At 35.4% G+C, this 23,998-nt stretch overlaps 1 protein-coding gene across 1 annotated transcript in view; it reads left to right on the top strand.

The window, feature by feature from the left end:
- Positions 1–23,998, top strand: part of Gbe1 (1,4-alpha-glucan branching enzyme 1) — a 282,900-nt gene that overhangs the window by 112,056 nt on the left and 146,846 nt on the right. The window contains exons 4-6 of the mRNA XM_004665512.2: positions 18,447–18,572; positions 19,407–19,542; positions 22,228–22,318. Coding sequence (XP_004665569.1) covers positions 18,447–18,572; positions 19,407–19,542; positions 22,228–22,318 — 353 coding nt within the window. The remainder of the gene's footprint in view (positions 1–18,446; positions 18,573–19,406; positions 19,543–22,227; positions 22,319–23,998) is intronic.

The raw sequence follows: 23,998 nt of genomic DNA, 5'->3' as shown, positions 1-23,998 counted from the left end.
ATATAAGAACATGATCTTTTTCTACCTTGTCTCTCATTCTTGTGTCTAGACTGTAGAAGAGCTTTGCGTTTGCCCTGTAAATTGCTCACATTGTTCATTGTCCTGCTAGATGATGTTGGACTAGTTTTTATTGTGTACCACTTTGTAAATTTGTTGACAATGTAGGAAGGTGAAGTGCTTCCAATTGAAAATAAAAGCTTTTTAACTTTAAAATATACCAAGAAGAATGCTTTAAATGTTATGTTAAAAAAAAAAAAAAAAAACAAAACATGGTTGTGTGAATCTGCTGGAGACGGCAAGCATGCCATTTCAGGATCATGAGGAATCAAGCACTGAAGACCTGCATGACACATTTCCAGCTCAGCTGTCTCTTCCTTGAAGTCCAATGTGTCCCCTCTATAGAAAAATCTTTGGCTCTTTACGCTACAGATATCTGTGGCTTTCTGTATTATGTTTGTCTTTCTCTGTATTTCACTTGGTTTCCCTTTTAAAATTGGTGTTAGTGAAGTGTTGGTCAATGCGTCTGAAAGAGGCTCTGTCATAGAATTGGAAAAACAAGAAAATGGGTCAGAGATAATTGTTTTCCTTAAAGGCCTTAGTTAAAGTCAGGCATGGAGTACAGTACACTTAGGAGGAAACAATGAACCTCCTGGAACAATGTAAAAATTGTTCTATGACTAATTTTTCTAAATGGTGGCAATTGTAGCAAACTATGACTCTTTACCAAGAATCCTTGCAGGGAAAACAACTGAGGTCAGAAAGTGTTCAACTGGGGGAACCAAAGTCTAAGTATTGGAGGGACGTGAAAAGGAACATTCAAAATAAATGATTGAAGAATAAATGGATCTATTGGATCAATGATTAATGATGGGAACCCCCATTTGTGGTGGTTTTGCCTCTCACCTTTAATATAATAATTGAAAGTAGAAGTTCAGGAAATCACAAGTGCTTAACTGCACATACATGGGGAAAGTGTGCAGTTAATCATTATAGGGGCCTGACAACTTTACTTGAGGTGAGTAATTATGGGATTGTTTGATGAAAAGGGATAACAAAATTTTTCTATGAATTCTGTGAAACTGTACCTTTCTTGAAGTTTGCTTTTGCATGACCTGATCAAAAAAATAAAAGACTGAGGCTAAGAGCTGTGGCAGCATAGAAGTATAGAAGCAGGGAAGAACAGAACAGAGAAAAAGACGGGGGGGGGGGAGAGAGAGAGAGAGAGAGAGAGAGGGAATGAACTAGAAAAAGAGAAAAATAAAAAAAAAGAAACAGAAAAGCAGAGAGAGAGAGAGAGAGAGAGAGAGAGAGAGAGAGAGAGAGAGAGAGAGAAAGAGAGAAATGGAATAACTCAGCTGCCTTCAGCATTAGCCTGTCAGATTGCACCAGAACTTGACTTCAAGTCGTTATTGCACTGCTCCATTTCACATGTCTCTTCGGGACCCTCCTTCCATCCAGGGCTGGACCCTGGCATGAGTCAACAGCAAGATTTTATATTAGCAAGTCTTATATCTAAGTTCAGATTGGTCAGTCTCATTGTTCTACATATACTCTCATAGAACTTTATCAGGCAGCCATTCTAAAGAGACTGAAGACACTACATCAGCCTACAAGAACTCAATGGATGGAGTACATCAAGAACCTGTGTGTGTAACTACTGTGAAACGAAGCACACCGAAGTGCTCTTGACTTTTACAAACAATTAGAATGTCGTGAAATCATATAAATTGAAGACTATACAGATAGTGCTTTTTGTCTTACCTTAGTAAATACAGTTCCATTGGTATTCATATCAAACTAAATTCACTATATGATTATGCTAAATATGGTTAGTTCGTGATGGCCAATTAATTCTCAGTCATTGACTTAAGTCACATTTGTAAGCAGTCATGTTGAGAGGTTTGCAGGAATAATAATAATAATGGAGTAATAGTCTGTAATGCTTTGCATTGGTAATTACAGTGAGTGATTTTTGTATTTGTTTTTGTTCATTTGAATACTTTCACCACTCTTTCAAATAAGCTTGTTTACACACAGTGAAATCAATACTAAAGTCACCAGTCAATTTGTTTTGAAGATTATTAGTCTTCTGTTTTGTACTTAATTACTTTATAGATCTTTGCATGACTTTCTTTTTGAAGAGAATTTTCACATGTGAACATAACTGTAATTTGGTCATAATCTCCTCCCATTATACTGTCTTTTCTTCTCTGTCCCTATTCCCATTCCTCTGAACCCCATTCTCTTTATGACTAATCCGTCATCAGTTTTGATGTCTCTTTCTTTTTTACTTCCTCCATTATCCATGTTAAAATGTTGATGGGTTCAATATTGTAATCCCAGCCAACAGTTCCTATGATGTCATGAATGTACCATTCATTTCATGTCCAGAGGATTGTGTCCCAGTCTTCCTTACTACCTCCTTAGCAAGGATCTTACATTCTTTCTTCTCTCTTTTGCAGTGTTCCCTCAGCACAGGAAGGCAAGATAGAGATGATATTTAGCACCGAGCTCGCAACAGCCTCTTTTTCTTAGCAGTTTGTAGTTTGAGCCTCCCCAGTCATCTGTGAAAGGAAACATCCCTTCCTCAGGAAATCTTGAAACCCCTTGAAACTACTACTGTTAAAAATAATTTTTACTGTGAACCTTCTAGACAAATATTTGTTTGATTATTGATGCTTTAGACAACTGCACTGCTTAACTGCTGTCTCTTTTTACAGCTATAGCGATCTCTTATTACAGCTACAAGCTGTCTCATAAAGACATTTTTTTTTTCCATTGAGCAACTCTTTCTGTTTGTTTCTGAAACATGAATTCATTTTGAAGTCAATTACTACATCAAAATAACTGTAGCATCTGACAAAGTTTTCTCTGTAGGTATTTTTATTTTTTCCCAAAGCCTGTTTAGCTGCTTCAGGCCCACCTAGTTCCAAGTTTGGGTATGGCTACATAATTCTGGCACTTTTTCTTTCGTTATTTTATTTTATTTTTTGGATTTTCTGCTTTCTTTCATTAACTTTGAAAGATTCTTTACTTTTGTCCTATTCTTCCAATCCCCAATCCATATTTTAAATGTTTTATTTATTTATTTATTTGAGAGTGACAGTCAGAGAGAGAAAGAGGCAGCTAGAGAGAGGGAGAATGGGTGCGCCAGGGCCTCCAGCCACTGCAACCAAACTCCAGATACGTGCACCCCTTTGTGCATCTGGCTAACATGGGTCCTGGGGAACTGAGCCTTAAACCGGGGTCCTTAGGCTTCATAGGCAAGCACTTAACCACTAAGCCATCTCTCCAGCCCCACAATCCATATTTTATGTCCACCTTTCCTCTTGTGATCAACCTTACTTTCCCACTTCTCTGATACTTAACTAATCTCCAAAATTCTGTGTTGTAGGTTGAGTGTGTTCTTTTCAAGTCTGACATATGCTATGTCAAAGCACCTCATTTCTCTTGAGATAAGTACTGTTTTGGACCTCAGTTTCCTTACTAATCCTCTCCATCCTCACTGCTGCCTTGGGATTTTTTTCTTTGCTTCCAAAAGTATAAATTGAAACCATGAATACTTTACCCTACCTGTCACAAGCTAGCTGTTGCCTTCCTGTTTCTGTCTGGCACTGAGAACAAGAAGGTACTGTATTATTAGATTAAACTCCCTTGTGCATTCTTAGGCAAACATGATGTCTCCATGAAGAGCTTCATGTACTTGCTCTTTTCTTATGGATCTTTCCAAGTCCAACTACATGGCTTACCTTCTAGAGAGTGATAAATGCAGGATTTGAACTTCTCTCTTCTCACAACTACCAGGTTTTTCCTTGAGGGATACTAAAATTTGCCCAACTGAAGAGCCATCATTTGCCATAACTCTGAAAGAAAAATATTATGAATTGATTTTTAAAATAATTTTTGTTCATACTTATTTATTTGAGAGAGAGAGAGAGAGAGAGAGAGAGAGAGAGAGAGAGAGAGAGGGGGGGGTGGGGTGCGCCAGGGCTTCTATCCACTGCAAATGAACTCCAGACATGTGCTCCCCCTTGTGCATCTGGCTAATGTGGGTCCTAGGGAACCGAGCTTAGAACTGGGATCCTTAGGCTTCACAGGCAAGTGCTTAACTGCTAAGCCATCTCTCTAGCCCTGAATTGATTGTTTTTGAAGGTATAATATTAAGAAGAAAGCCATCCAGTTTTGGTAGTCACATTTACATATATACTAATTTATTTGAAAAATGACAAATGTGTTACAAAATGATTTTTGTGATTCATTATATATAGCAATTATGGAATGTTTTGAAGTAGATGAGCTAGATGACAGAGGAAGATCAGGCATTTGAATATGTTTATCATGCTCTCTTTGAAAGTAAATGAGGTGAGTGTAATAAGGACCAGAACTGTGTACACTTACACAGAAGCCCAGATATCTTCAGTGACTTAAATGAGATTAATTTCAGCTTTAAAAAATAATATGTATATTGTTTGAGAGAATTATGTTTCTATGAAGAGTATACTTTTGAAAAATTAGGAAGATTAATAAATTATTGTTAAAAATGCAAGAAATAGCCAGGTGTGGTGGCACACACCTTTAATCCCAGCACTTGGGAGGCAGAGATAGGAGGATCACCTTGAGTTTTAGGCCAACCTGAGACTACATAGTGAATTCAGGTCAGCCTGAACTACAGTGAGACCCTACCTCGGAAAACCAGAAGAAAAAAAAAGCAAGAAATAAAGTGAAGGTACAAAAAAATCAAGGTTAATGCAGATTTCATTGGAAAATATATGTATGTATGTGTGTGTGTATATATATGTGTGTGTGTGTGTGTGTGTATATACATACACACACACACATGCATACACATACTCTAGGACCTGTAGTTACTGCAAACAGACTGCAGATGCATGCACCTCTTTGTTCATTAGTCTTTACATCCATCGGTACTGGGGAACTGAACATGTGTTGTTAGGTACTGCAAGCAAATACCTTAACCACTGACCCATCTTTCCAGCCCAGGAAATATATATGTTATTATTTGGAAAATTTTTATCAGGATTTTAGAAAATAAATTTCTTGAAACTCTTGAGTTAGTTTTCTTTCCCCCATTACAATTATCCTAAAATGAAAAGCCGATCATTTTATTTTTAGAATGCTGGTCTCAATAGCTACCTTTTTATTTTTCTTTCTTCTATGCAGATTTTCCCCATTGGCACTCTCCTGCATGGCAAAGAATCCTAGTCAAAGGTAGCAGGGAGGGCTATTGTAATGAGTTATGAAGGGGGTCTGCCATCTTTATTTAAAGTGTCTCCCAGGTGGTTCTCATTGTTTATTCATTTTGGATAACTACTGCTGGAGACATCTTTCCAAGTCTACTCTTCCCCTGTGGATTTAGTAACAAGGTTCCTATCCCAAACAGGTGTATACATTTAAAGTAATATCAGTAAGTACTTAATTCTGTTATGGCTACAGCTGAATGTATAATTTTTATAGGAAAATAAATATTAAATATATCATTTTCATTTTTCAAGTGCTTATGAGAGAACCACAGGTTTGTACACACTTACACCGTTCATGAGTTTCTGTCCCCTCATATTGTTCTTATTTGAGCATTGAGTCTTGTAATGCTTAATATCTAGGTGCAACCTTTGTTACATATTCATTGATAGTGAAATATCTCACACTCAGTTCCTTCAGTGTGGCCAGAATAGATTTTAAATGTGATCATAAGTATGAAGAAATGAGTGCAGAAATTTCTTTAGGAAAATATTGACTTTTAAAAGTGGCATGTCATGCTTAGTTTACTTATTTTTATTCTAAATTATGTAGGCATCCATTTTTTTAATACAGCTCTTCTATAGTATCTGATCTTTTAATGGCATGCCATATAAAGGAATAAAATTTTGCTTTTTGACTGTTTTGATAGGTATTATTTTTCTTTATGTTTAATAAAAATATTGTACTTTGTCTAAGGATGTATTAAACTAATAATGACTTGAAGTAATCCTGTAGGAAATAACCTTTTGCTGATGGCAAAGTGCATACTGAACCACCTTTTAATGATTTAACCATTTACATTTAAGCCAAAATTTTATTCAATATCACAGCTAATGCCTGTTAAATGTCAAAATTACTGTTTAGCTTTCTCAAATTAAAGGTTTATTTTTCCTGTTGTCACTGGTCTGCTCATCATTACCCATGCTTTTACACCCATAGTATTAGATTTCCCAGTGCAGTTCAGTGCATCCTAAGTAGTAAAACAAAAGCATGATGGTCAGATGATTTTGGAAGGCAAATCCAAGTTTGCTGTCTCTCTGCATGCAATGGGGGACCCATGTTCAGTGATTTAAATGCACTCGCATTAGGAATGTTTAAAGTAAATAACTTTTCTCTTGTTATTGATCAGTGCTTCTTCCCATCCTTATTTTTCCACCTCCAGTGCCCTAGTCCATTATCTAAAGGTCATTTCAATTCTTCACTATATTTTCTAACCACAAAACAAGCTGATTTGGGGGAAGGGGAAGGAGAGGACCTAAATTTAAAAGGCAAAACAACACAAAAACAAGGAAATCTTATCTCAGTCATCACTTGTCTTTGTTGCTTCCCCTGGGCTGCTTCATTATTTTCTCATCTGCTGGTGTGGTGTGCTCACTTCCTCACTGAGGAGAGAGGAGATACATACATAAGTGTGTGTGTGTGTGTGTGTGTGTGTGTGTGTGTGTGTGTGTGTGTGTGTGTTTTCCCTTCAATACTTCCCATACCTGGAAAATCTCCTACAGGGGAAAAGAAAGGCAGTATTGAAATCTATGTTTTCAGACTTTATAAAGAATATCTAGAATTAAGAATTATTCTCACCATTAACCTATTAGTATTCATTAAATATATCCTTGAAGAGTATAATATCAGTATATACTAGGTTGTGATTGTATATTTTCTCAAAAGATCTAATAATTAGGCTGGAGAGATTGCTTAGCGGTTAAGCGCTTGCCTGTGAAGCCTAAGGACTCCAGTTCAAGGCTCGGTTCCCCAGGTCCCACGTTAGCCAGATGCACAAGGGGGCACACGCGTCAGGAGTTCGTTTGCAGTGGCTGGAAGCCCTGGCGCGCCCATTCTATCTCTCTCCCTCTGTCTTTCTCCTTGTGTCTGTCGCTCTCAAATAAATAAATAAAAAAGAACAAAAAAAAATTAAAAAAAAATCTAATAATTTTTAGAATTATGTATTCAGTACATCATCTGGAATTTCTCTACATTTCTTATGGGGCTTCAAACTTTTTTTTATTTTACTCTCCAAAGTTTGAATTCCATTTCCTTGGAATACCATTATTGTGATTACTAAGGAATTACATTCTTTCTTTTCTTCATATGATGCAATTTATCCCCAGAGAGACTTTTATAATTGTACTTTATAAAACATTTTCAAAAGAACTTCAATTCATATATGATACTGTCTCCTCTACACTTTCACTTCTGAAAATACTTCTCAGATGTTTTTTTTTTGGCATTATACCAGATTATAAGTCTGTTTACTTAATAGAATTTTAGCCTTCACTGCACATGGGTGAATCTTTTTGAAGCCCACTTTTTCAGTAATGAAAACTCACTGATTTTTCCCCTTTTATAGCATTTTTCTTTTATTACTATATTGATCTTGCAATATCTTAGATGTTTAAATCCTGTATTTTTATATCATGGGTAATTCATTTGTTTTGTAGCGTCAGACACCTAATCAATCTTTACCCAATTACATCTACTCATCATTATTCCCATTCTTTGCACTTAGGAGTGATTATTCTCACTTGCTCAAGGATATCATCTTCAATACCTGCTTCCTAAATCTTGAATAATCCCTTTGGATTTTGTTTTTCAGTAGTGACCTCCTTTCATAAGGTTTTTGTCCACATAATGTACTTGAAATGAAGCAAACACTTTATCACTTCTGCTTGGTTGTTTCTTTATTTCCTTAATGATTTGCCACAGTGGAAAGAGGAGAAAAAAAAAAAAAAACACTGCTATTATAATACTTATTAACTAGTTTAGAAAGATTGGGGGACTGGATGTAAACCCTGGGGCTGAGAACTCTTTATAGTAAAGAAGCATCTGCTCTTCTAAATCAATTAAATAAGGACCTCCTCTCAGAAGTAGCAGCTACTGCGTTCATTTACGTGTCTTTGACAGTCTTGTGCAGTTTCTTCTCTCCTGTAAGTATTTCAGAAAAGAGTACTTATGTCTGTAATTCTGTAAAAGGTATCACTGCAACAACAAAGTAACTCCTATCTTGTCTGCTTTTATCCTGTGCAGTGCTGTCCTTTATGCTAAACTTTGGCATGAGTTTTCACCTCATAGTCATTAATATCACATTATAGATTATTTTTGTACCTAATATGTTTTGTCTTTTTGTTTAGAGAAAGCTTTTTTATTTTTAATTTTGGTTAGGAAACCCTTTCACTCTTCCTATTCAAGGTGTTAGGGTTTCAAGTTTAGTAAGACTTCTGGCTTATTATTAAAGGAGAAAAAAAAAATCTGAATTGTGAAGGCATGCTATAAAATAAGAAATCTCATGTGAACCTTAAAAAGGGAACTAATGAGAATTTATCAAATATTATTGCTTTTGAAATTTAAAAGAGTTCTGTCATTACTTAATGACACTACTAAGAAGGATGTCTTCCTACTTTTCTCCTGTGTAGTGCCCATTGTTTCATAACATAAAAATTAGGATGGGTGTAGGCTTAATCTAACTGTTCCATCTCTTTTCCACTTCTTTCAATTCCATCTGTCATTTGCAGATATACGAGGCATGACAAGGGTTATTTTATATGCACATGCCTTCTACAAGGTTATTTAAAATTGATTACAGTTGTGAATTAAATCATAAACTATACATGGAACATTTTAAAATATATGAACATTTTTCTATCCAAATAAAGATAGCAAAAATTAAAATTATTTTAAGATAACATAGTTATATGTATTTGGCATTCATAGCAGCTCAGTATATAAACAATAGTATATTAATTATCATCCAAATATAACTTAAATTAATACAATAAAGATGTATGCAGTTTTATAAAACTATGTGCAGAAAGTAGTCATTGCTATACCAATGTTTATGATCATTAGAAAATCATCTTGATAATTTTATTGGTATATTTTTTGTCTCCCTCACTAACACAAATGCACACTAAAAATTCATGACAAAAGACATTCTAACATTAGAGTGTTGCTAGTTTTCACCTTCCACATTAGAAAATTCAGAATATGATGCTTTCTAGACATCTAGTAATCTCATCACTGGAGACTGAGGAAGGAGAATTATCAACTCAGTCAGTCTGGGCTACAGAGCATGACCATATCTTAAAAGCTAAAAGAAAACAGGAAAAAAAAAGTCATTTGTTAAATATATATATTTTTTCCTTTTACACTGGTGACCTCTATTTAAGTGATCTCATCTCTGTTTAGTGAAGCAAACATGTCAGATATATTAAAAATAGCCCCTTACCTTTTCCACATGGTAAAGTTAGAGCCTTCTTTTTTTTGAGTTATATAAGTAATGATTTTCTTTCTTTAATGGATGAAAGTCATTTTGTGGGTATAGTCTTATCAGTAAATCTATAGATTATAAGTCCATTTTTAAAGGAACTTGTATCAATTCTAAAATGTGCCAATGATTTTTTTTTTTTTTCTGATGGAATTTGCCTTTCCCAAGAATTATTTTGTTTACTGAAGGTCACTGAATTGGAGTGGCTAATGCTTGTCTATTTTGGGAAGCATAAAATGAATATAAGATGAAATGTGTTATTAAGACCTCATCAGGTAGCATCGCCTTCTTATTCTTATACAGGGCTAATTAACCAAATTGAAGGGCAGTGCATTTTAGCATTAAATAATTACTTCCATTTTCCTCCTCATATTATTCCACATTATAGTTGTATGTATCCATTTGGAGGCTTTGAATAACAGAAATTTCTTCTCTCAGAATTTTGGAGGACAGAAATTTAAAATCATTCGGCTTGTGGCAGAGTCCTGCTTACTGTGGAGGCTCATGGGGAAAATGTGTTTGTTGACACCTATAGATTCTGGAAGCTGCTGGCTTTCCTTGGCTTATATCCAAGTCATTCTGATCTCTGTGTCCTTGTTTACATTGCCTCCTTGAGTTTCTTTTGTGTAAATTCCTCGCCCCCGCCCCCCCACAAGGGTACATGTGCTCATCTTCCTTCCTCATCCAGACTCTGTCCATTTCCATATCCTCTCTTGAATCATGTGGGACCATTTAGCATCACTCACACCAGACTCCAGACAATAGGATATGGATGGTGATTGGAGCTCTTTTCTCCCTCCTGTAATGGCAAAGAGATTCTTGCACAAGATTACTCAGTGTTAAATTTAACAAAAAATATATTTAGAAAAAAATTGGTAAAATTTATAGCAGTAGAACTCTTGTTCACCTTCAGTTACTTTTATAAAGTTTCTTTTATTTATTTTATTTAACTACTTAAAAAATCTCTAATAACATACATATATGAGTTTTGATATGTATTTCTTTCTATTTCTGCCCTTCCCTCCTCCTTATGCTCCTATATGTGTACCCATACATGGAAATTTTATATGGTATATACTGGTGGTCTTATGTATTAGTTACTTACACATCCATGTGTTCAGCCAATCTCAGACTGAGAATATGTGCAAACTACATTGTCCGTACTGAATAGGTACAGACTTTTTCCCTTGTAGTTACTCCAAAATGATAAACTATAATAAGCATTTATATAATATTTATATTGCATTAGGTGTTATAATTAATGTAACACTGCTTTAAAATATTTGGAATGGTTTACTAAGTTTATCTGCCAATATTGTACCTTTTGGTTTGTATGTATCAGTAAAGTGTGTGTGATATTATGGTTTTGTAGTGTATACACACATATTTGTGCAGAAGTATGCATCCTGTGTACACACATATGGAGGCTAGAGTAAAATTTTGCATGTCCTCTTTTTGTTCACCTGCTCATTTTTCTTGAGGAGTTGCTCATTCCACACATAGCTGCTGTTTTCCTTTTTGCTTTGTTAGCAAGCCCCACTTATTCTGGGATTTCAGCCCCTGATAATCATCAGTGGCCACGTCCAAATTTTTATATGGCTGCTGTGGAATCAAGCAAGAGTTGGCCCTTTTGCTTGCAGAGCAAATACTCTTAACTGCTGAGCCATCTCCCCAGCCCCTGTATTAAGCCCTTTTTTAGAAGGATCTTGATCATCCACATATTTTGGTATTGGCAGCATGATCAAGGTCATGGAAATAGTCCTCCAGTAAAAAGGATGATGTATGTGCTTGAATCAATTGAAAAGAACACAGGAAACAATGGTATAATAAATCCTGATAAGGGCTGGAGAGATGGCTTAGCGGTTAAGCGCTTGCCTGTGAAGCCTAAAGACCCCGGTTCGAGGCTTGGTTCCCCAGGTCCCACGTTAGCCAGATGCACAAGGGGGCGCATGCATCTGGAGTTCGTTTACAGAGGCCGAAAGCCCTGGGGCGCGCCCATACTCTCTCTCTCCCTCTATCTGTCTTTCTCTCTGTGTCTGTAGCTCTCAAATAAATAAATAAAATAAAAAAAATAAATCCTGATAATACATACTGCACATTGGTTTGGCAATACCTACTTTCAATATCAAAATAATTTTGTATTGCTAGGGACTTCATAGTTCTAACTGAATCAGTGTTGTGTGTCTTCTGGTGTTTCCAGAACTCAACACGTACAGCTGCCAAATGCCTGATACAGCTGGCAGATTGCTCTGTAGCCACTGTCTCCTCTCTGACTGGGAGACCAGTCTATACATATTTAACTATGTTGTACATATGTGTCCCTTACCAAATCCTGCTGATTTCATTAATACTTACAATTCATCTTTGTCAGCTGTACCTCAGCAAAGCTGAATAGTAAAAGGGAATGGAGAGGAGTTAGCTTTGTTTCCTACATTAGTAATGATTTTATTTCACTGTATTCTATTTGACCTATACACCTTAAATAATTGCTTATCTTTTTAACTCTCCTGTAAGCAAGTTTTTAAAATGAAAGCTTCTCTTTGTAACATGAGAAGACTTAGGTAGTGTAATTTGGGCAATTTGAATTATATTATTTAATATTTCTGTGTTTTTTTTTTCCCTGCTACTTACTGCATTCAATCCTGAAGCTAAAGTTACATTCAACACCATCTCCCAGAATATGCTAACTTACTTCTGACTAGTTGAGCATATCCCATGTTTTTATACAAAATCACTGGCCACCTGAGGAGAATCTTATTTCAGTAATTTTCCAGTGCATGAAAAGATATTGTTTTGCAAGAAAGATTTCCAAAGATATTCCTTGCATCAAGGAACACTGATTTTTTTTTAGATGTTTTCCAATTACTAAACTATTCCTTACAGTGTATATTTGAGTTCTTAGTGGCATTTTCTCAATAAAATTTAACTTTATACTATTTATTTAACTCAGTTTTACAATTGCATATGTATACATTTCTTTATTCCTTCTTCACTACTTTATTAATCTCATAATGTCCTTTGTTGGTAACCTTCCTATAAATCATATTTGAAATTATTTGTTAAAAAAGCTAAAATGTAAAACTATTGTAGAAAATCATTTCACAAAGTTTAGTTGTTTTTTTTTCTTTTTACAGAAACTTTTATCATGGTATCATACTGTGGTAATTTGAATTTATGTCCCCCAATAGACTCAAATGTTTTATTAATACTTTTAACTTGTTTTTCTAGCCTCCTGGCTCAAGAAGTGTTACTGTGGATCCTTGGGTCCATCCCTTCGGTATTACTGAGGGTGGGTCTGTTTCCAACCTAAAAGTATGCGGAGTGCTTGACTTTTGCCAGCCATTCCTGGGGTGTCTTTGCTGGTGGTGCTGCTGGAAGTTTTCCTCTACATGAATTTGGAAAAGGGGGTCAGCTTCTTCTGTCAATATAGAACTTCCATTGGTTTTAAGCTCAGAAATTCCCTTCCTCCCATAAACTGTACCTGGTTTGGAAGTTCATCCCAGCAATGTGAAGCTGACTGGGACACATATTTATTACTATACTCTTTGCAAGTGATCTTGATGTATGTATATGTGTGTGTGTGTGTGTGTGTGTGTGTGTGTGTGTGTGTGTGTGTGTATATATATATATATATATATATATATATATATATATATATAAAATCATTCTATTTTTTGTTTGTTTGTTTGTTTTTTCACAGTAGGGTCTCACTCTAGACCAGGCTGACCTGGAACTCACTATGGAGTCTTAGGGTGGCCTTGAACTCAAGGCAATCCTCCTACCTCTGCCTCCAAAGTGCTGGGATTAAAGCTGTGAGACACCACACTGGGCCTCAAGTGAGCTTTTCTGCTCACTACTTACTTCATTTACCATTGGAGGATACATTTTCTAGAACATGCTGATATATTGTCATTTAAACTTTTTTTTTTTTTTTCTATTTGTAATGAGAAAATATTGGAGCGTAGCAAGGTTTCAGGATGCTTCCCCAGCACACACACGATTTGTATTGTGTGTGTGTGTGTACTGGTGGCATATTCACATGTATGGATGTGTATGCCCTGTATGCACAATATACAGAGGTCAGAGTACAATGTCAGGTGTTCTATATTTCTCTACCACCATGAGACAGTTTCTCACTGAACCTGGAGTTCACTGACTTTCGTTTAGATTCACTGACCAGAGAGCCACAGTGATCTCTCTCCACCCTCCTCACTGCTGGAGTTATGGGCATCAGGGAGCATACCTGGATATTTATATGGTTTCTGGCAATCACACTTAGGTCTCCAAGCTTGCTCAGCCAGCACTATTATTCAACCAGCCTCATAAGTTTTACAAGCAATGTTAAATACAAAAAAATGAAGTTTATATTGTTTACTCATTGTAATAGTCTCAAGTGGATTATATCATAATAGTCTTAATTGGTTTCCAAGAATAAAACAATTTAGGAAGAGAAAATCAAACACAAATTGAAATGTCTCCTACAGATGAGTGCATCCATTTAGGAAAGCCTAGAAAACTACAATGAAGACACTTCAAATTTAGGAGACTAAAGAAAGTTATGGGGCCAGGCAGATGGCTTAGTGGTTAAGGTGCATGCCTGAGAAGCCTAAAGACCCAGTTCTATTTTGAAAGTCTCACCTAAGGTAGATGCACATGGTGATGCATATATCTGGAGTTCATTTGCAGTGGCTAGAGGCCCTGGCGTGCTCATTCTCAGTCCCCATCTCTCTCTGTCTCAAATAAATAAATGAAAATACATTTTTTTTTAAGAAAGTTACTGTATAACTTTTACATGGGTCCCAGGTTTAGTGAATATGTTCTAAATTCCTCTTGGCATCTATTCCATTGCTAATAAAAGAAGAGGAATTCAAGATATTTAAATTCTTCAAAACAATGAGCAATGGTAGTAGAAATGACTGGTAAGAGGAGACAAAACTTTTGTGACTTAAAAAAAAAAAAAAGTGAAGTCTTCCAGTGAGTGAATAAGTAACCCATGGTCAGGCAAGTGGTATAATGACACCCTGTTTACAAGCTTGGAAGTTTTCCTGTTGCCACTTCATAAATCTTGGTAGGAAGCATGAGACTCCTAGGTTGAAAACAGATGATTTATTTCTCACAGCACTGTCAGAAGTAGGACTATCATGTTTGCATTGGTTCTCTTTTCCTTCCAAATGCCATGGAGGTGACTCTATAGAGCTCATAAAAATCTATTTGTATGTAGCAAAAAGGAAGAGTGCTTATGCTGTGTCTTTGAGAAAGACATCTCTCAACTTTGCTACCTGAAAATACCACCTTACAAAGTGCATCTAGTAGCAATAGCTAGGGTGCTTACATATATATCATAACCCACCACCAGATGTAAGAACCCAGGAGGCTGATAAGATGGCTCTGTCTTCTGACAATCATAACTTATCTGCTGACATAATTTGGATGGACAGCAAGATAAAAAAGAAAAGTTCCCCAGGAGGTGGGAATTATACTTACCTGAATTGGATTCTTCAATCTCTTAAGCTTTTAAACAACAGTCCTATAACAGATAGGTTCAAAAATGAATACTTTTTTATAATCTGTCTTTGAAGTGGAGTGTAGATGTACTTACACAAGTGAGAAAGGATACCTACATACATTTGTCTAACTGGTTATAGCACTGTAGTTCCTTATAGTATATTTTTGATTCACGAGGGAGCAAAAGGACCTTTCTTTTAATATATCCCTGGGATATCAGAATTTATGTAATTTGAAGTCCATGTGTTGCAGTCAGGATTAGATTAATGGCAGAAATCACCTGACCAAGAGCAGCTTGTGGGAAAAATGTTTATTTTGGCTTATAGACTCAAGGGGAAGCTCCATGATGGCAGGGGAAATCAATGGCATAAGCAGAGAGTGGTCATCATGTCCTGGTTAACATCAGGTAGACAATAAGAATGGAAGAGTGTGCCAAACACCGGCAAGGAGAAACTGGCTATAGTATCCATAAGTCTGCCCCCAACAATACACTTCCTTTAGGAGGTGTCAATTCCCAAATCATCATCAGCTGGAAACCTAGTATTCAGCACACCTAAATTTATGGGAGACACCTGAATCAAACCACCACTTTCCACCCCTGACCCCCATAACCAGATATACATGATATAAAGTGCAATGTATTCAGTCAACTTTAAAAGTCCCCATAGTTTTTTTTTTTTCCATCCTAGTGATGTTAAAACATTCCCATAGTGCGAGATCTTTTAACTGCACCATAATAAAAAAGTCCACCCCCTAAAACCATAATGGCAACAATACACATTCACACTGCAAAAAATAGCACTGGGCATAGCAAGGCATATTCAACTAATACAAGATTTAAAACAACCAGGGCAAACATCAAATTCTGTACTCCCAAGTCCAATAACACAGCCAATTGCAAATCTCTAAGTACAATAATTCTAACCAGCAACAAGTATCTGGAGTTCCAACTCTGCCCCTCCAGCTAGGCTACTCATAGTCTTAGAAAACTTCATCTGGGGCCAGCAGCTGTCCTCAGCACACATCTCGTGGTCCTGTCATCTCCACTGGGTCTCCACTGCAGCCCAAGGTCCATCCTCATGGCTCCATCAGGTCTCCATGCAGGCATCCAGCAAATATGCTTCACACTGCCCATGACCATTTCCAAAACACAATTTCCAAATTGAAAATTCAATGACCCTCTCTTTTTACATTTCTTATACTCCATAATACCAGGTAGAGTGCCAATTTGTTAATCCAGGGGGGGATAAAATAGACTTTGAAGAACAGGACACTTCTTGAGCATTCAGGCACCTTCAAAAGAGTCTTCATCCTTCCTGTTGCTTCAGTACAGGTCAGCTGGCTCAATCTCAATTGTTGTAATCCTTTCATACAGTTTGCAGCTGAATGGGCAGAAGTTTTGGCCCAGAGATTTCATTTCTGTGCCATTTCCCTCTGCTCACACCTGTCCATTTATATGCAATACAACCCTGCACAAATTCTCAGGTCATGGACATAACAGCAAGTCTCTCACACAAGCTGTTTCTAGCTCAGTCCAGGCAAAGCTTTTTCTCACTCTCATCAGCCAAACCTCACAGTCCATAGTTCTTACTGCATTCAGGTCTTTCTACTTTGACCAGAATGGTCCATCAAACTGTACTTACAGCACTGCAAGTTGTGTCTTAGGCCAAGGTTTCAACTCCTTCTACTTTCCTCTCAAAAATTAGCTCCAAAAGGCCAAAGTCACACAGTCAGGTATCTAGCAGCAATCCCACTCCTCTGATGCTAGCTTTACTGTTGCAGTCAGGTTTGCATTGCTGGCAGAAATCACCTGACCAAGAGCAGCTTCTGGGAAGAAAGGTCTACTTTGGCTTACAGACTCAAGGGGAAGTTCTATGGTGGCACAGAAAACCGATGGTGTGAGCAGAGGGTGGACATCTCCTCCTGGCCAACATCAGGTGGACAACAGGAACAGGAGCGTGTGCTAAACACTGGCAAGGGGAAACTAAACTGGCTATAACACCCAGAAGCCTGCCCCCAACAATACACTGCCTCCATGAGGCATTAATTTTCAAATCTCCATCAGCTGGAAATGTATCATTCAGAACACCTAAGTTTATGGGGGTTACCTGAATCAAGCCACCACACCATGTTTTGGGGGAGTTATCAATTCATGCTTTCATGATAATGAGTAATGACCATGGCTATGTTCTGCTGTAATATGTGCTGCAATGTGAAGAGGGAGAAAGGGTGTGTTAATGTTAGATATTCCTTTTCAGCACTTACTTGACCCTGCAGCATGAGCTAAAACTCATTCCTGTTGGTCTTCTGAAGGTAGGGAAGTGCCAGGGAAGCTTCTTCAGAGCAAGGGCACATCAGACACTGTGCACTTCCTCCTGTGCAACCGGGTCACTGTGGGACTTTTGGTAGCTTATTTAATATTGATGATTATTTAGGTTATAATTATCCTCTAGAATCAAGTAAAATAGGTGTACAAAGGTCTTTTTAAATTATGAAATGTTGTACACATACGTAATCTTTAGAATTTATGAATAGCTGAGCTTTGCTCTGTTCAACGACTAGAGAGGAGAGTGTGCTTTCTCTCAATGCTAAGGCACAGTGCTGTTTGTTATCTGAACATTTTGATCAGCAGGTACTTGCTTTTAGAGACTTTAAGAGTGAAAGACAACTTTGTAAAAAGTTACAATTTAAATAACTCAGAAGCTCCATTTATGTAGCTGGATAAATTACTAAATGCTTTATCAAGTATTGTCAAAAATGGTAGATTCAGTAAAGCTGCATTTGTAATTGATTGTCATATTACTTTTTTAAAAAATGTAGGCAAATATGGGAATGAGTGTCTAAAGAAAGCTTTTCACTTTTGTGTGGTAAATGATATTTAGTAAAAAAGTGGAGAATGTGGAAAACTCTATGTGTCTCTTTGTGTGTGTATGTGTGTGTGTGTGGGTGAACATTTCAAGTGTTAGTCAAATATGGCATTCCTTCAGCATATGGAAATGTTATTCATTTTCATGAAGAGAAAAGAAAGTGATGATTCTATAATCACACTCCCTCTTCTTGAAGAGTAGCAATATTCTCTGTGGTTGATTGATTTATTGACAGCAACTTCCAAATGATCTTCTTGTCTCATATCTATAGTACATATAATTAACCACTCTAATGGTTGGTTTGCAATCATGGAAATTGCCAGAGAATCATAAAATATCCAATCTGTAAATGACTTTTAGGATAATATAGTAATAACAGATGAGGAAAGTGATGTCCATAGAATTTAAATATGTTCTTGGAAGATAACCATCTGCATGTTGTTCTGAATTCTTCAAATCTCTATCCTTCCTGCATGCATCACTACCCATTAACTGTTATATACTACATTACAGTGGTGAAAGTCTCTGAAAGTGATAACATACCATTCTCTTTTCAGGTAGTGATTACTAGTAAAAGTGGAGAAATCTTGTATCGTATTTCACCATGGGCAAAGTATGTGGTTCGTGAAGGTGGCAATGTGAATTATGACTGGATACACTGGGATCCAGAAGACACATATAAAGTGAGAACAACAAATCTTTAAGTAATTTATATTCCAGTATTTCTAAGGAAATTAATTTTTAATTTGGTAACTTTAGTCACAGTGTCAGCTTCTCTCTTCACTGCTGTTTTGGTGTTTTACCTCATAATGTTCCTCTACATTATATGTTGCATATATTGAAGTCAGTCATCTGTGAACAATGAATATGAAAGGATGGTTTTGTTCTGTACTGTTTTTGAAGTTTTGAAAAATACTTGCTCTTCATATACCTTACATAAAATACTAAAATTTTGTGGGTTTTTCCAGCAACAATTTCCAAGTAACCAGAATTTAAAAGATGTACTATTTCTTATTGCCATGATTATAAACTTGATCATGTCCTTATGAAAAGTGTGTTTGGATGACTGTCTCATAAATATATCAATTAGGATTTTATGATTATATCATTGATAAGTGGTATATGTACCACTGTACTTATTTTTCTGCACATTAAATTACTGGAGCTTGTTAGTAAGTATTTACATTAAAGAATTAAAGTCTATGTGCATTTTGAGACTTGTGTTTTTATTTCCCCTATGAACTTCAGGATATTAAGAAAAGAGTTTCTTTACTCCCTGTTAGAGCACAAACCATTACAAGATTTCATAATTTCATGATTTTTATTTCTTCAATAAGATCTTAAAAATGTTTTTTTTTTTTTCAAAAAAATAGCAGTGCAGACAATGTCATTTATATAGGGAAATAGCCCAAGTGTTTGACTTAATTAATTCACCATTTCATTGAACATGTTTGATCAGTAAGTGCTATACCTGAAAATCTTGGTTTAACTCTGTTGTGTAATTTTACATTCTGTAGTTTAAGCATTCCAGACCTAAGAGGCCAAGAAGTCTGAGAATTTATGAATCTCATGTGGGAATTTCTTCTCATGAAGGAAAAATAGCTTCTTATAAACATTTTACAAGCAATGTGCTACCACGAATCAAAGACCTTGGTAAGTAATAACTGTGATTTTTATTCAGATAAAATTTTAATGAGACTGTTCCCTTATTAGAAAAGCTAATTACAAGTGTCTCTTTCTTGTGTTAAGAGATTAAATATGTAATAGAAATGCATTTTAAGATCCTTGAACTGCCCTGTAGTAGTGATAGCATAGAGACGAGAAATGGAATAAGATGGAGCATAAGAATTCAAGATATTATTCTAATTGCAAGTTTCTGGAGCAGAAACAGATCCTTTCGAAATTATAGATAAATATATTAACATAATTACTTTTCTAAGAGATAACCTGTATCATGAAATGACCATTGATTATAGCTTGTTTATTTTAGCAGGTGAAATAAATTTGTAAAATGCTTGGAATTTGATTTGTTTGTTATTATTTAGAAAATGTATTTAATAAAAAAATTATAAACTATGTTGGATGTAAAGCACATTGTTTGAGATGTGTGTGTGTCTTGGACTATCATGACACACACTATATAGCATCAGAGGAGAATAATAGTACATGGAGAATTTATCAATTCACTAGGCATTAGATCTGTTTATTTTCTTAAAATAAAGAATCTGGTGAGGTGACATATTTAGCACCTGTTGCAGTAAGTATACAGGGAGATAAATATACTTAACTGTCCAACTTGTGCTAGGGAATCTAGATTTTGGCTAAAGAAGATATTTTCAAGTCAGGGTTAAGGTTTTGAGTTAAATATCCTTCTAAATGATCTGTGATGGTGAATTGCACTTCCAGAAACTGAAATTAATTAAATGCGTAGAGATTTTATTACTAACTATATTGGACAGACAAAATGTGAAGATTACTCTATTGAAGATGCTCTTTCATATTATATAATAATAAATTATGACCTAGCCTTTTTTATTTTATTTTTTTTGAAGAAAGTGTCACACTCTAGCCTAGGCTAACCTGTAACTCACTCTTTAACCCTAAGCTGGCGTCGAATTCGACTCCTCCTAAGTCAGAATCCTTAGCACTGGAACTAATGTGCAACCATGCCTAGCTTTATGACCTAGTTTCTTATAAGAGCTTCTTTATTGAATTATTGAAAAGGTTCTCTTGGTCAATTTTGTGTTTTCATTGCCTTATCTGGGACTTAGAACATAAATTAATAAGGAGGTAAATAGTTCTATTAAAATAAATAGCAGTGGTATGTATTGATACTCAAAAATGACTTTTATTATGTTATAGAAAAATAAACTATAAACTAAATTTTGTTAAGTGATATATGACAATTTGTCTCTATAATCTAAACAAGATTCCATGTCTATATTTCTGTCAGGCATAATAGAGTTAACATTTTAAATTTCATACTAAAATATCAAAAGTAATACCTTTCTACAAAATTATTAAATCAGGTAGAACTGTATATTCTTCAAAGATTAAAATCCTTTATTATTAATTGGAATCTGTAACTGTTAGGTATGAGAAACTATCAGATAGCATCTGAAATGAATGAGATTAACTTGATATGTTTGTTTACTTATAAGTACAGTTGTTTTAACTGTTTTAAAAGTACTTTTTATTTATTTGATAGAGAAGCAGAGAGAGAGAGAGAGAGAAAGAAAGAGAGAGAGAGACAGAATGGGCATGCCGGGGCCTCAAGAGCTGTAAATGAACTCCAGACACAGTTTTATAATTAAACAGTTTCATAATAAATATGAGTTTATATAAATCATAAGAAATTGAAAAACTTCCATTACATAATTGTGTATTACGAAAAGAATAGGAAAATATAGAACGTATGTTCCAAAAATGTAACTTTCAAACTCCACGTATCATATTGAAAAAATGCCAGATTGTGTTATAAAGATAGAAAAGAAGACCCTTATTTTTCTCAGGACTGTTTTTTTAAGATCAAGATATTCTTTTTATTTATTTGTTTACTGATATTTAACCTTGCCTGTGGATTGAATTTTTTAGTTATTTTCATAGCACTGTTCCTACTTTTAAAAATGTGTATGTATGCTTATGTTTGTATATGCATGTATACTGATATATTTATGAAGGTGCACAGGCATGCGTGTGTGTGTGTATTTGTGCATGCATATAGATGTTAGTGAATAACCTTGTGTGTCATCCTCAGTAATGCCCTGCACCTCCTTTTGGACAGGATCTCTAAGTTCTTACTTTTTGAGATACTGCTATAGCAAAACATATTTGGATGGTGGGAATTAGTTATCATGGTCAAATATCTGTGTGTATGCACATAAAAACTTGTGGCTTTGGAGTAATTTCTGAGGTGAATTAATACTGGCTGTATAATAGTACTTTGTAGAAAAAATAAATTTGGTGATATGTTTAAACTTTATGGTAAAATGTCTGAAATACAATGAAAGAGGCAAAATTAAAAACATATATCATTCTTACTTTTATTTTAGCTTTCATAATTGTCAATATGTATATTTCAAATGCAACTGAAGTTTAGCATATGCAGATTTTTCTCTTTAATATTCTAAAGCACATTGCTATTCATTTGCATAGAATTTGTTTGCTTAAATAAAATTTCAAATAGCTAGTCAAAATATAAGTGTAAGAGACTACATGTCCAATTTTGTGTTAGATGTTAAAATAGTAGTTTTCAAGATGAGCAGAGCATCTAGATTATTGTGACAGTCCTTTACAGAATTTTTCTTTTCTTCTTTACTCTGGATGTTGTTTATATAGGATACAACTGCATTCAGTTAATGGCAATCATGGAACATGCTTATTATGCAAGTTTTGGGTACCAAATCACAAGCTTTTTTGCAGCTTCAAGGTAAAATGCAAATGTTTGTTTCATTAATAATTTAAAGAAAATAATATGAACTAAATTTTATCATTTTGCCCAATTTTGCCTTATAACTTATTTTGTAGTTAACTGTTATTTAAAATAAAATATCTAGGTATAACATTAAGCAAGGATGTGAAAGACCTATGCAATGAAAATATAAAAACATTCAAGAATGAAATTGAATAGGACTTGAGAAAATGGAAAGACCTCTCATATGCCTGGGTAGCCAGAGTAAACATTGTGAAAATGGCAGTCTTACCAAAGGCACTATACAGATTTAATGCAATACCACTAAAAATTCCAACATTTTTCTTCACAGAGATAGAAAAAATGATCTCAAAATTTATATGGAATGGCAGAAGGCCTCAGATATCCAATCATATACTCAGCAAAAGAAACACCTCTGGAGTCATCACCAGACCTGATCTAAAGCTACATTATTAAGCCATAGTTATAAAAACAACGTGGCTGTGGCATAAAAATAGGATAAAGACCAATGGAACAGAGTCGAGGACCCAGACTTTGGGTTAAGTAACTATATCTACCTGATATTTGATAAAGCCCCTAACAAAAGGCTGGAAAAGAAGACAACATTTTCAGCAAATGGTGCTGGACAAACTGAATAACTATATGCAGGCAAATGAAACTCAAACTACATTTCTTGCCATGCACAAAAATCAAGTCCAAATGGATCAAAGACCTAAACATCTTTTAAAAAACATTTTTTTTTTATTATTTGAGAGAAAGAGAAACAGAGAAAGGATAGAGAAAGAGAGACAGAGAGAGGGAGAGAAAGGGAGGGAGAGAGAGAGAGAGGAAAAATGAATATGGGTGTGCCAGGGCCTGTAGCCACTACAAATGAATTCCAGATGCACGTGTTACCTTGTGCATCTGGCTTTCGTGGGTACTGGGGAATTGAACATGGTTCCTTTGGTTTCATAGGCAAGTGCCTTAACCACTAAGCAATTGCTCCAGTCTCTGAACATTTTATTTTACTAAGTCATAGACTCTCTTCACATTCAGTGCTACTTGGTCCTGATTTTATATCACTTTTCTTGGACTTCTGCTAATGAATGTCTCCTTATGAAATGTAACCGTTACACTTTTAGTGATACATGTTTTTGTTAGAATATTGTGTCCTGTGGAAAGCATTATTTAAAGAACTCACCCCTTTTTGTAGAATGAGGTTGGATCATGTTGACAGGTTACTCACAGTGCTTTGGGTAGGAAATACGAGTTTCAGACTAACATCTAATAAATCTGATTCTCTAGACAGAAATACACTAAGAGGTATTGTACATTAAAGTACTATGTCTTAAATGAATTCAAGATGAACAAATCCAACATTATTTCTGCCTAATGGAGTTAGAGTATAGTGATGTGGACATGGATCCAGTAATCATATATATTATGGTTTCTACTATCAATAAGAGCTAAGTAGAAAGAAGAAATGGTGCTGTAATAAAAAAAAAAAAAACATTGATAATAGTGATATCTGAGCTGACATGTGAACTGGATCTAGTCATGTTGTTAACATTAGCTTGGGGAAAGCAAGAAGTAGGTTTCTTTATATGGCATTCCAGAAAGGGAAAAATAAAATGAATTTACCTATTTACCTTTGGAGTTCTTTTGAATAAGATCTCCATGTTTTATCTGTATGTTTTC

Source organism: Jaculus jaculus, chromosome 4 (assembly GCF_020740685.1).
Source record: "Jaculus jaculus isolate mJacJac1 chromosome 4, mJacJac1.mat.Y.cur, whole genome shotgun sequence".
Lineage (NCBI taxonomy): Eukaryota > Metazoa > Chordata > Mammalia > Rodentia > Dipodidae > Jaculus > Jaculus jaculus.
The sequence above is the reverse complement of the archived record's forward strand: the minus strand, read 5'-3'. Positions and strand labels throughout refer to the sequence as shown.